Genomic DNA, 14,493 nt, shown 5'->3' with positions numbered 1-14,493 from the left:
ATTTTGTAGAAAGTAAAACTATTTCCTTTGTTTTGCAAAATATCGTTATTTTATGTAAAATAAACCTAGTTTCGGCCTTCTGGTGCACTTTTTCTTTTCTGCATGGGGCACATTATACGCAGCTGTGGCGTTTTGTACCGGGTAGTTGAATTACCTAGAATTTGGACGTTGGTAATAAATTATTCCCACCACGGTTACTCTACAATACTAATTGAATTAAATAATGGCAATCGACTTCAACTTAGATCTGTTTACATAGTTTTAAAGCCACATTTGCAAGGGGGGCAAATTGCACCACCGCAAGTGGGGCATTTTGGCCTGCTTTTACTTATTTGAAAAAATATTAAATGTTAAAGCAAGTCAAGCGTTTCATTCCGTTATTTTTAGCAGGGATGTCATTTTGAAGTTCACTTTACGCAATCGAATCGCAACAACCGGTTATTTACAGATTTTGACAAGAAAATAGCTTATGGAAATGACGCCAAAAGTTACATCGGAAGCTGCTCAAAAACAAATTTATTTTTGTTTTGTTTTTACAGCATGTGACAACTGTCATACTTGCATAGTAGGCTAGTTCCATCAAATACTATGGTTTCTGGGTGGTTTTGCATTTTAATTTCGCTTGTTTAGCGAAAAACGAAGGGGGGGCACATTGGCCACGGGGGGCACGTTATACATAATTCCCCTACCCACAGTAAAAGTTTGTCGCGCGGTGTCGGTCCGACGCAAACAAAATGTTCGTTTGTGACGACGTCCGACTGACTTCTTCCATGCACGTGTGTAGTTGTTTTTTGTGGTATTGAATCATACGATAGCGCGGTTGCTTTTTATTAGTGTGGTGATTGCCAGTCAATCGACTGTTTTGCAGTCATTGGCTGTTCCGAACGGTAAAGGAAAGTTGATTAAAATGAAAATGCAAAAAAAAAAATCAGAACGTATTCTTTGTGCTGTACAATCAGAGGTATGACTGAATCAGAGGTGTAGGTCATGAAATTGAATGACTGCGAATGACTGGCACGTAGAAGCTTTTTGTGCGAACTTCAGTAAAGCATTTGACAGAGTAGACATTTCACTATTACTTTTAAAATTAGCAAATATTGAAAAAGAACCCGGATTTACGGAACATAAATAAATTGATCGCATCCAAAATGCCCTCTCTGAATCAAGGAACCTCTGGGATTCCTTAGGGTTCGCACTTAGAACCCATTTCTTTTTACTTTACACGTGAATGATATTTTCTTAGTATTTAACCACTCAAAAGTACTTGTACAGGGCGAGTAGTAATAATTGTCAGCGTTTTTTGGACGTGTTTAATTTAATGGGTCAATCACATATGTGTCTGCATATTTTCCGTTTAGAGTGTATTCAAATGTCAATATAACTTGAAAGTTTGTTTTAAACTTTCATTCGTTTAAGAGTCGTGGTAATCTTGGACGCAAAAAGGAAGCTTGTGATAAGTCTGTTTTTGAACATTTTTCTTTTATACCATTGAGCAAATCGGTTCCTAGAAAATACTCACTAAACCTGGCCATAAACGCACTGTAAAGGAACCGTAAGAGAGCGAATTCGATGGAAACCAGATCATTCTGGACGTTGTAAGCTTGCAAGAGTCAAGAGACGTTGGCAGCTACTTAAGCGGCAAGGTGATTGTGAAATTCTGTTTTAGGGTGAAAAAATTTTCCTGCTATAGGATCACCACAATGCACCATACCCGAGTATATATGCATACGTATATGCAGCATACCTTTCTGATATTCTTTGGGACAAACCGGCTGTTCAAATGGTCCAAAATGTTCCCAGGGTGATGGTATGTGGATGTTTCTCCAAAAATTTTAAGGTTCCATTGCTGTTCATTGAAGCAGGTGTTAAAATAAACACTAAATATTACATCGATAATGTTTTGAAGAACCACTTGCCCATAGTCAAAAAACACCAACGATACTGCTTCCAACAAGATTCTGCACCGGCTCACCAGGCGAAAGCTACACAGGTTTGGTGTGAGGATATTGCGGATATTCCTTCTTAGAGTCCCCACGCGAAAATTATTACCACCATTATTGATTTTTTCTGCGTCTCACACACACATTTGAAATTTTTCAATTTGACGTCTCTGTTTACCTCCAATTTGACAAAAGGTGTACACCCTTTGTTTGGTAAGCATTACTTCAATGTATTGTTGAGTACAGCATAATTAATGTTCAAATATGAATTTGCGTTGAACTCGTAAAATTGCAGCAAAGCACAATAATTTTCAGGATTTTATTTCTTCGAAAGAGTGGCCTGTCTCTTCACCTGCTTTGCATCCTATCGACTTCCATGCATGGGGTTACATCCAAGGCAAACTGTTTTCTGCTTTCTTGAAACATTTAGTTTTCTTTTTGGCCATTGCAAATTATTCTTAAAGTTTTTGTCACCTTACCCGTTCGAAATTGACTTGAAAAATGGAAGGGTAAAAAAAATTGTGGGATGTAAGCTATCTTTTTTTATTAAATCAAATCAAGTAAAACGCTTAATTTACGCAAATACAAAATATCATTGTTTTTTTCAGTATCCTCCCCCCTCAAGTGACCCAACATTTTATAAAATATATGGCCTTAAGTGAGTTAATTATAAATGCGTCACAAATAGTGTCAAGGAACTAATAGGCTTTTCCAGAATATGATCCACTTTATAGGTTCAGTAAAACGATTCAACGAGTAAGTAATGAGCAAATTCCATTGAATGCTACCGTAACCATGGTTTTATGGATAAATTAAGTGGTTTCGAGCATTTTTACCGTAAGAAATTCTTGTGAAACGTTTCATACCACATAAAAGATCATACGACCAAGCAATTGCGTTCGCATTGGTTCACACCGCAAATGCTTCAAATGTTCGCAGGCATAACTTAGTATTATTGATGGCTGCCGTATGCAATAAAACTCCTCCGGTCCCAATCTGGAGTGAGATAAGTGGACTCATGAAATCCATAAATCCGACAAATTAAGCCCCACATCGTATCATTCAAGTTGTCCTTCGTCTAAGATTACAGTCCACGTTCGGTTCCGGGCTAGTTCCGCAAGCCAATTACTCATTTCACATGCACTTGCACGGACCCGACGGGCCGGAGAAACCGAACTCACATACGTAAGGCCGGCAGCAATTCTTAAGGCAGCCACTTCAACGATTGTTCAAATTACGCTCAACTGCCACTGGTGCCACAAATTCTCGTTAACATGTAACGACCGGTCACAGCCTGTGTTTTGTCGTTGTTGGGCACATATATACTCACATACACATATACACACACTCTCGACCGTCAGTGATGGTCCAGCACCTCTACACTATAAATCAAAAAGCATGGAAAACAACGGCAAACTCATAATCATAAAGCCCTTAATTGACGTCAAATTTCCGCAATTTCTGCATTTGCCGTACTGTTCCGCTCATATTTTCAACTTAAATCCCGGGACGACGTGCAATCGGTCGCATGTGGATGGATACGGAGGTCCTTAAAAACAGTTGTGATGGAAAATTCCTCCGGGTCATACGTAGTGTACGTAGCTGAACCAATCCATGCACAAGCACACACTTTCCCGCCCGGCACAAGTACTCGCATATTCATGATTTCGTTGTTGTTTAAAAATTTCCTTCCTCCTTGAAACGTGTTTTTTCAGCAATGGGTAGCCGTTTCTTCCAAAACATCCACACATCCTGCTGTGCGGTGCGCGGACCGGGCGGAACTCGGACCAGAAGCATGGAGGGTGTATTTCTAATTCACTCCACTGGCATAACTCATATGCGGACGATTTATGTCCTGTGCTATTTGTGGAATGCCGCCACTGTGCGCACCGCCAACATTCTGCCAAACAGCGGTTTGCCTGGCAGCCTGGCAGTGGGCTCGAAATGGCAAGCGTGCTTTTTTTGCCTTTTCTACCGTTGTGACCACCGTGTATGATCAAGAGAGCCCGGGTAAGAGGGTCGAGAAAAGCGCCTCTCGAAAACTTGGAAGCAAAGAAATCTGGGCGAAACTTAACGAGGGTCGTAGAAAAAAGTTTGGGCTTCGGAGGTAGAGTGACCACAGTTGGTAATGTGGCTTTCAGTCACGGGCTAGCAAATGAGTTTGCCTTGATGAAGAGGGATGAGCGTAATTCAATTATCATGAAAACAAAAAAACGGTGAGATAATTTTTCAACTATTTCGTTAAAAATAAGTTGTCCAAATTTTATTTCCAAGCTAAAATGATGGTCATTCTACTGTGTAGGAAACGAGGAAAAAAACAAAGTAAGGTCAGCTAGAGTTGCCCGGGTACAGTTACTGTTGGAAAAACGAGTAGAATTCAATTGTGACTTAACAAACGGACGCGTGGTGTCCTCGAGCCACACGTGCACAGGTGGTACAGGACAAGTACCCCGTAGAGCTGTTTGCTAGCTTGGCCGGGCTAAATCGAGCAGAAGAAGGACACATATGCAGCACGGTAGCGTTACACAGAAAATCATAAATAATGATTCATAACTTTTTGATTGCTAGTCCGTTGCTGCTGCCGGGTTGAAGGAGGTTTCACTTCGGGTAAAGACTCGTTGTAAATAAAACAATTGAGTCGTCATGAGGATTTTGGATAGCACTTTATTAGTCCGATGGAGGTATCCAATGTTTATCGCGGTATTAGTCTGCTTTCCGGTACGAATTCGGGAACAACCACAGCCAATATATCGTACTCGAGTGGTATGAAAGTTGAGAATTTACATCCACTCTGAGTTTGTCCTAATTTATGATACAAGTTGTTGCTCTAAAATATAACTAAAGTTCGTTGCTCGGTCAAGAACTTTTGCCTTGGGAATCAATATGATTTAAATTTCTAAATTATGCACTACCGTAGAGTGCTTCCGGCGATTAATGGTTGTTTGGCTAAAGGAGCAAAATTGAGGTGTGCAGAGCTCTGAGTTCCGCTCAGAGCAGCAGCAGCACAAGGGTAAAAATTCGAAAACTGGTTTTCGTAAGCATTTAAGATACCACTTTTATCATTATGTGTTAGGCCGAGAAATCGAAAACTAGAAGATGACGAAGTTTGATTTCGTGGGAATAAATAACAAAATTTATGTACATCAAGGCAGACTTCAAACAGCTTGATGGACAGGAGTTTTATGAAGCAACCGGAAGAGGAGAAGTGGTAGACGTTTTCAAGCATATGAAACGGTTGAAGTTCGATTGAAAATCGATATTTTCATTGCATCGAGGGTTTGCTGCATCTACTGCATCTATCGGGTGAATTTGCTGCAAACAAAGTGGACGTGGTGACTGTACAGAAACGGAGGGCAGGAGTCAAACAAGATGCTCGTCATTTCGGATTCGGTCAATATATAGTCGTTCAAAACAGTCAAAAATTTACAGTCAGATCATTCTAATCGAATGGGTTTACACAGCGACCATAATAAAATATCCGATAAAAATACAAATTTTAGCAGTTGGTAAATTATACCATGCATAACTGTGTTGCGAAGCCCACACTCGTGTGGTCTAATTTTCTCACACTCGCGTACTCATTCTAACGAACACGCAGGCATAAGCATCTCTTTCGGACTCCCGCTCTTATTTATTCATGGACTGCAACGAGTTTTTGCGAGTGTGTGTTTAGGTAATAGCTATAGTCGTCGCTTTCGTTCGTCGTTGCAGCCCGACCTGCTGATACCGATTACACGCGAGGGGTCGCACTCCCGCCCGTGAGTAGAATCGAGGGCGAAGATGAAGAAGAAAAAGTAATGCAAAATTTTTATCCCAGTGCTCCACTAGCCTTACCGGCAGCTGATTGCTCAGGAGTTATTTGACTCGCGAATAAGCTATGCAAGAAGACGATGTGAGGAGGTGCGTGTGCGAGTGTGTGGGTAGCAGAATGTTTACACACAGCAACGGCGGCTTTTTTACGCCTGCGTGAGCGGTGTAAGCGTTGAATGCTATGCTTCTCATACTTTTTCGCGTGTGAGTAGGCATCGTTGACTTCTCGCTCGATTCGCAACATTGGCGCACACCAGTTGCTTCATGTGACATGAAACCCGATTGATAATAACTTTCTTTCTAGAACTCACACTTTGCTTTGATGAATTTTTTTAGGGCTAAAAAATACTAGGCCATGGCAATATGGGCTCGCATAAAAAAATGTTTTCGGTGTTGTTCATAAAAACAGTAATAAATATATTTAGACAAGGTGTTACCACATTAATAGCACTATAAAATTAACAAATTTATTGCGGTTTAGCAATCAACTGCAATAAGATTTATTTTGTATTGATACGACATTTCATTGCTACATCCCACTAAGAGTAAGATTCTAAATGATATTGCGTAGCCAACCAGTTGTATTGTGCTATTATAAGTCACTACAATAAATTTGCTTTTTAACAGTTTTATTATGGTTTCATAGCTATAAGTATGTTTTTACTCATATCATTTTGGTATTGGGTGATGCCATAGGTAATAGAGGTAATAGGATATCGCCTTTAATTTCTGATAACAAAACAGAAGCTGGCGTTAGTGTCTCATCATGCGCCATTCGTGAGAATATGCTTAAAACCATCAATGTTTCGCTGCTGAATACAACATGTCGTTACTTGGTACAATATGCGTTACATATTGGTACATATTGGAAACAACCCAAATTTGCGCGCCAATAAATTTACTCAGCGTGGCAACAGCACTCTCTCGTCCATCTCAGTTTCTTTTGTGTTTATCGCTAAACGTTTGCCACCTGAATTAACAAATAGTTGGTAAACATCGTTTTTGTTTATCACGTCCATGTTCCGAAATTTAATTTATTGTAATTGAAATGTCGCAAAAATATTCAGTTCTCCGCTCTCGCACGGTATCAAAATCACCTTCTCGGGCTCACAAAAGAATGGTAGTAAGAAGCAATGGAGAGGTATAGGAAAAGTTTGTTTTTATCAAAATTAGGCAGAAGTTATGAAAAGTAAGCATAACAGAGTAACTGTACCATAAATAATATGTGATTATTGATTATTTTTAGATAAGCAAGCATAGATAAGTGGGAAATTTTGGTTTTACTACCAATAGAAAAGTGCCATCTCTTAGAAAGCAACGGTTCGTCTGGTGTGCTGTTATTTATGCCACAATAAAACCTTTTTAAAATTCTAATAAAACCGAGGGGTCTTAGAATTGTTACTTGGGAGATACCCATGGACGGCAGCTTATTAGTTAGAAACACGGATCGATCACATTTCGATTGACTGTTGAAACTTCTTAGACTTGTCGACACTTCATTGATATCCACGAAACCAAAAGAGGCCGCGGCTGTAAAGCCAAAGCCGAAGAAGGCCTATAAGGGCGACGTGATCGTGGTCAAATTGGCAAGCAAGCTGTCATCTGCGGACCTCCTTCGCTAGATGAGAGCGGACCCCACACTACAAGAGCTTCTCCAGCTGCAATGTGAGTTTTATTGTACTCTTATGGTGGTCTTCAAGACCAATTTTGGTCTTAAATGCCATCATAAGAGTGTAATAAAACCCAAATTGTTACTTGGGTTGGGACCAACGTAGTGAAGACCCGCCGTAATCAAACGGGTGAAATGCTCTTCGAGCTCAAGAAAAACCCGACGGCGCAGAACTCGAAAATTTCCTGAGAGAGGCAAGCCAGGTCAAGGACCTGTCGCAGTGCTCTCTCGTTGAGTTGAAAACATCGATGGGTTTACTACAGCAGTTGACTTGCAAAATGCTCTGGGACGCCCTCAGACATCAAGTTGCGAAAGGCATATGATGATGCATATGATGAGCGCACTCACGGCCAAACAGCGCGTAGAGCACTGCTTCAAGTGCATGGGTTCCGACCATCGGAAGGGCAAGTGCAAAGCCCCTTATCGGTCCAAGCTGTGCAGGCAATGTGGTGAAGAAGGTCACTTTGCGAAAGGGTGCATGAAACTACCCAGATGCCTGCTTTGTATAGTGGAAGTCGACAACACGCATACTACGGGGGGACCAAAGTGTCCAGTCTTTAAGCGGCCTTAAATAGAGTGGAGATTGCACAGATTAACCACAATCACTGCGACATGACGCAGCAGTTGCTCTGGCAATCGGCAGTCAAGTTGAAGTGCGATATTGCCATTATCGCAGAACCCTACCGTGTATCTTGGGGTAATGGTAACTGTGTGACGGACAAGGGCCGGATGGCCGGGACTGCTGTCATGGGCAGATACCCCACCCATCGTTCTTAGGAAGCCCGACAGTTCTATCAGTAACTCAACAAACCCCACAGAAGTTTTATGTCGCGAGCCGAATGGCGTCGGGACTAAAAATGTAGTCTTAACAAATGATTGTAAGGTGACCAAACGGTGGAAGCAGCACTTCGAAAAACATCTGAATGATGCCGAAGTATAGAACCATGGCGGCGGGAAAAAGATGACAGCCCCAACGATGAAATCTGAAGCCATCAATCTGAAGCTAAAGAACAATAAATCGACTGTGAAGGATGACATCGGAGCGGAAATTCATATTAAGATTGGCTTAGAAGAGCCAACCACTGGTCTTCATTGGCTTATTGTAAGATCATGGACGAACTTAATTTTTACGCTTCAGCAGATCCTCCAACATAAAGCCTCGACACACCATCTGTTCAACGATTTCAATGCAGCATATGATACCATAGACCGCGAAGAGAATGGAAAATCATGTACGTGAACGGTTTTACTGGAAAGCTGATCAGACTGATAAAGGCTGCGGTGGATGGTACGTAGTGCTGTGTATTAATTTCAGGTGGAATATCGAGTTCACTCGAATCCCGGAGGAGTTTTGTAAAGGTAATGGTTTGTCATGTCCCTCCTCAAATTAGCGCAACCGTGTGTTATGGGCCCTATGCATTTCAACACGCGGGGCACGATCTTCTTAGTCAATTGCTTTGCTTCAACAATTACAAGGATATTGTCGGCAGAAAATCTGCAACGGTGGCTGAACAGTACACTAGACTAAAGCTTGAAGCAGATAAAATTAGGTTTAAAATTCAAACGTCCGAAACACTAATAAACTTGTATAATTTGGGTCACTGATGACGTCGTACAAAGACACTAGGCATGAGATTTGAAGACGCGTTATCAGCGGAAGTCTAGTTTACTATGGGCTTCACAATCAATTGGAGTCGTACGGATGTAACAAGACGCTCTTTGGGCCGGATGTGCTTTACGGGCATAAAACGTAGACAATGTGCGAGAAGGACGGGTGCAGGTGCTTGAAGTTATCGAGAGACGAGTGCTAAGAACGATCTTAAGTTGCGTACAAGGAAATGGAGTACAGAAGCGGAGGATGAATCATGGACTTACGTAGATCTACAGTGAATCCAGTTGGATATGGGATGTTGCAGGAATACAGAATTATTACCCTGCGAAGGAAGATGGTGTTTGCTTCAAGTCCGGTAGGTTCAAGATGATCAGGGACACAGCGGGAAAGATAGTTTGAGTGGGGGATTTCCTAGCCGCAAGGTACCAGAGTCTGAATCGAATGGTCCGAGTGAACGAGCGAATGGTCCTGGGTTCGACCCTTAGTATGATCAACGCCATTATAAGTCAAGTGACTTAGGCATAGAGGTATTCTCAGACCCCCCCTCCCTTACCCTTCCTTCATGCTGAGTGACATGGAGCCTCTTGACGTGACAGCCTCTTGAAAAAGGTCACTCTCATGGTTAACTGTACTGGTCAGAGAGGGAACCCAGCCCACGCTAGGAACAGCTTCAATTGGAGATTGTACAGTCTCGCGGAATGAGTGAGACTACGCATAAAAAAGAGAGTTAACCAGGATGGTGCGAGATCTAGCGGCAAGAACACGGTGTCCAGGGATGATTCCTCCTCAGAATAAAAAAAGAGAAGAGAAAAATTCACACTTTACTCAGTCGCGATTTATGTTGCTCCGTTTTGTTTGAACTTTTTCTTTTTTACTGATCGCGATTGCTCAGTAACCTGCTCATTGTTCTTCTCATTGAGGAAAAAACTGAGCTTTGTTGCTCAATACACTTTTTGGCTGCCCATGATATGGTACAAAAAAAACTTAGACTTCTCGCAGCGGCAACAATGCAAAAAATGTTGCATATGACGATGGTGGATGGTAGATATGGCAACAATGTAATTCCCGTTGCCTGCTGCAGTACGAGCGATTTCGAAAGTTTCTCGTTTATCGTACAATAAGAATTTAAAGTTTGTTTATATTTCTCTTTATTTTTGGTCTGTTTCTCATTGCGTGGATGTATTTCTCATTTGGGGCAGCAGTTCTGCTCATTGTGTTGAATGAAAAAAGTTGTACTTTTGTCACAATGAGTGAGGAAATGGCAAGCCTGACGGTGTCCAAGAAATTGGAGAGAGGCAGTCAACGACCGAGTGAGAAACATGTTGATTCGATCACATCATAAAACGAAGCGACAATTGCATAAAATAATTTTTTTTTTATTGTTGTTTAATGTGGTTTCAACCAGTTGGTCATTTACCACGCAAAATAATAATAAATAAATAAATATAAATACTAAATTGTTATCAATTACAATTACATTCGCTGTTCGAGCAGCATAAGGTCTGACTAAAAGTAAACCTGGACGCCCCTCGTGCCTCACCAGCACGCTTCTTATGGTAGGAAATGGAACCATTTGACATAACTTTGTTTACATGCTTATGGCGAACAACTACTTCAATGTTTGTCAAAATATTCCACCACGTTGCGGAGCAGTACAAAATGGAACTCACACGACGTAAAAAAGTCTTGCACAAACACCTGGAAGATCCAAAGTGGTCTTAAAAATGGTGTTAAAAATACCACTACACTGTTGTGTAGTGCTCGGAAGGGTTATAGAACCTAAGTGTGGAAAGGCGGCGAAATTTCAAGCAAAGCGAAAGTAGGGACCGAGAGCTGAGGAAAAAGATATTGAGGTTCGTTAAGTCTAATCTAGGCATTTCCTTAGATTCCTATTTCCTAGAAGGTATGATGCCAACTATCAAATCAAGCGGGATATCTTCGCTCGAGAAGGTTCTAGGTCTAACAGTACCAGCAAACATCCGAATCGGCACTTGAAGCAGCATTTTGGTGCCAAGAAGCGTGCTAGGCGTTTGTATGAGCAAGTTTTGACGACATTCAATGAATGTATTTTATTGGACGACGAAACCTACGTGGAAATAAATTTTAAACAACTTTCTGTTTAAAAATTTTACATTTCCTTTGGATGTGATGATGTGCCAGGCAAGTATAAGTTCGAGTTGGCTGATAAATTCGCAAAGATGGCCATGATCTGGCACGGAATCTGTAAAGTGAAGATTGAGCCTTTCATCACTTCCTCAACAATGTGTGACCTATATAGGGTAAGGTGGTGCAGAATGTACCGCTTAAACAAAACATCATTTTGCAGAGCAATGGCGTGTTTGTTCCACGTTTTTCAACTTCTAGAAGACTTGGGATCTTTTTTACACTAACTCCTGGTGAAATTTCCTAACAAAAACCAGTATTTTTTGTTATTTTTGACGATGTTTGACAAGAGTCAAAATCATTATGTGAGGCAGAACGCCAAAGCCCGTGGACAAAACGCACCAAGTTTGCCCAGCTAGGCGTTAAACGCAACCACAAAATTTACATTCAATCACGTGTTGTATAAACACCTAAAACTAGGCTGCCGCAATGGCGAAAGCGTTCGTTATAGCGTTTGTTACATACGCTTGTTTGCTGGGATACAATAGGTTCTCAACATAATTGGCAATAAAATTTAATCATCTACTTTTCTCCAACTGATGTGTGATGAAATATTGTACGTTAAACAATGTACAATTAGGTTTAAGGCGAATTCTAAGTCCTATACAATACATAATATTGCTACATTTTTAATAAATAATCCGAAACAAAAGATGTACTGCAAATTAGAAATATTTTATAACTGTTCGATCCCGCTGTGATGCATTCTACCCCTGTTTTGTATTTTGAAGTTTTTTGCAATATATGTGAAAAATATGCATAGTTAATGCCGTTTTTGTGATGAATCATCGAGTATGACAGTATATCAATTAGATAGACTGTATTTATTATGAAATTTGCATACCGACTAGTGGTAAAAACTTAGGAGAAAACCGTGATTTCTTACATGTGGAATGAGATAATCGCTTGATTTTATTGGATGTGACTATGTTTGATGCTTTTACATTCTACACAATTATGAATTAGCTTGTTTTACATCAAAATCAAATGCGCATTCATAATTTTACCAAATAGTTTCCGCCTTTTTAAGCAATTAATAGCATGGGCCATTCTCCCCCCTCCTCCCCTTCCCCGGTGCGTTCTGGACAATCTTACCCTATGCATGGAAGAAGACTTGAAGAAATGGATTTTGCCATTTCTTCGTAAACATAAAGGTAACGTTATATTTTGGTCTGATTCTGCTAAAGTGGTACTAGAATAGCATGCAACTAATAATGTCGATTTTGTATCCAAAGAGATAAACCCTCCGAATTGTCCGGAGCATCGACACATTGGGAAATTGTGGTGAATTATCAAACAACGACGAAGTGGGGAGACAGTGAAGTGCGTGATAACCCACTTCCTCTATTTATTGTATTGTATTGTATTAGATGTGGTTCAAAACTGCTATCTTGTATTGAAATATAGGAGATGAAATGTAACGTTTTGTGTATTTTAACCCAGTAACTCTTCAAGAAATGAGTTATACTCAAAAACTAGCGTTCTATTTACCTCAGTGTGTCTGTAAAATAAATCAAACAACCAACAGAACACGCTAGAATTTATAGTATCCAATGTTAGGTGCCTTCCATTTGACTTTAACTTTTTAGGCTTGAAATAATATTGAATTTTCACTCTACTTTATCTATCTACTATCAGAAATGTAAGGTTTCTTGACACGCAAGGTAATAAAAAATAAAACTGAAGGAAACATGGACGTCTTCACAACTTAATGAATTATTCTTTTTTAACTGACAAAATTGTCGAACAAATCAGCAAAGTTTAAAGTCAGTAAGACTAAATATGACATTGCGGTGAAATTAAATTAGTTCAACAATCCTTAGTACTGTGTTAAGTACTATTTTATTATATGCTCAAAAATGAACTATGAAAATTGTAAATTACTTTTAACTTATCAGTATAACTTGATGTCGTAAATTCTAGTTAAAAAAAATTCAAATTTAATGACTTTTGTTTTGAAAGCAGAACTACGAAAGATCCAGACGCAGGCCGTCTCTTAATTAGTACAACCAAAGGGAGGAAAAAATCGCTCACATCAAATCAATACAAATCGTTTATACATACAGTGCTAATTGCGTTCGTTCAGTACACGAACCGCCCTATTCAGACTATTAGCGGCCCCAATGAGCACCGAAAAACAGAAATAGATACTTATTAGCATCCTTTCGCTTGATGGGGCCTATGTTTTCACTTTATTACTACACCGCCAGGACCAACAACCCTCCTCCACCGCTCGGGGCATTTGGTGCTAGAGAAACCTTTCCCCCCACGGCATTCTCGATGATAATACATTGGCTCGCTGCCGGGCAGATGTGGGTGGCAGTTGATGTTGGAGTACCAGTACGGTACGGTACCGAGAGCTACAATCATATCTACATAGGGAAGTACTCACGTGACGCCAGTGCATACGGCGGAATCCATACCAGGAGCAGGACGCTAGCGAAGGCTGTCAGTAACGCGGCACCAGAGGCCGCCTGCAGCCCCATGACTCAATTCCCCCGCGTGCTAATTATTTTATTGCACACCTCGCGTGCCTGGACTCTGTCGGTGTGTGTGTATGTGCTCTGCTAGTGGTGGTTTGCTGTGTGTCGGATTGTGGTTCTGTATTTATGGGTTTTCGATTTGTTTTTCCCTTTTTGTGGTGTTTTGTGTTCACAGCCTGTTGTCACGCTGACACTTTGTTTGGTCTCTTTCTCTGCTTAGGCTGCTTTTTGAGAACTCTAAAAAACGGTCAACAAGTGTTGTAGCATGTGTACGTGTCGGTGTCGGTGTCAGGAGTGGAAGATTGGTGTTTTTTGTCCGTTGGAGAGAAAGAAATTCACAGAATTTATACGATTTTAATTTTGGGGGAATTGAATTTGCATCATATCATCATAAAATGTGGAGAAAAGAAAAAGAAAAATGTTTGATTAAATTATAGTGTTACCTTTGTCAAATGTCACCGCTGTGACATATTGGACTGTTATTTTATTGGCTTTTTGAGAGATAGCGATTTACTGACAGTATTGGCCTGTGTGAAATTGACTTTATATCGGTAATCGTATAAAAATGGAAGATCGCCGTTTTTGAGTAAAGCAAAATTGAGTTTCGGATAAAACGATGGTGGCAAGAAAATGCAACTGCGAATAGTGCCTTCCTGCGCGAACTCTTCGAATGTCGAACGAAATCCTGTAGTGGAGATATCGCAGAAACAGTTTTTCCTTTCTTCAAAACATGCAATTTTCACTTCATAATCGGTGGGAGTTATTTTATACATAACCGGTTTTATTACTGTATGACCTCATCCCACAAGCACACTT

At 40.5% G+C, this 14,493-nt stretch overlaps 1 protein-coding gene across 1 annotated transcript in view; it reads right to left on the bottom strand.

Moving 5' to 3' along the window:
- Nucleotides 1-14,493, bottom strand: part of LOC128744064 (tyrosine-protein phosphatase Lar) — a 366,801-nt gene that overhangs the window by 243,925 nt on the left and 108,383 nt on the right. The window contains exon 2 of the mRNA XM_053840822.1: nt 13,587-13,914. Within this exon, the coding sequence (XP_053696797.1) occupies nt 13,587-13,680 (94 nt within the window). The 5' untranslated portion in view covers nt 13,681-13,914. The remainder of the gene's footprint in view (nt 1-13,586; nt 13,915-14,493) is intronic.

The sequence above is a fragment of the Sabethes cyaneus genome, chromosome 3, assembly GCF_943734655.1.
Source record: "Sabethes cyaneus chromosome 3, idSabCyanKW18_F2, whole genome shotgun sequence".
Lineage (NCBI taxonomy): Eukaryota > Metazoa > Arthropoda > Insecta > Diptera > Culicidae > Sabethes > Sabethes cyaneus.
Note: the sequence above shows the minus strand (reverse complement) of the source record. Positions and strands in the feature narration are given on the sequence as shown.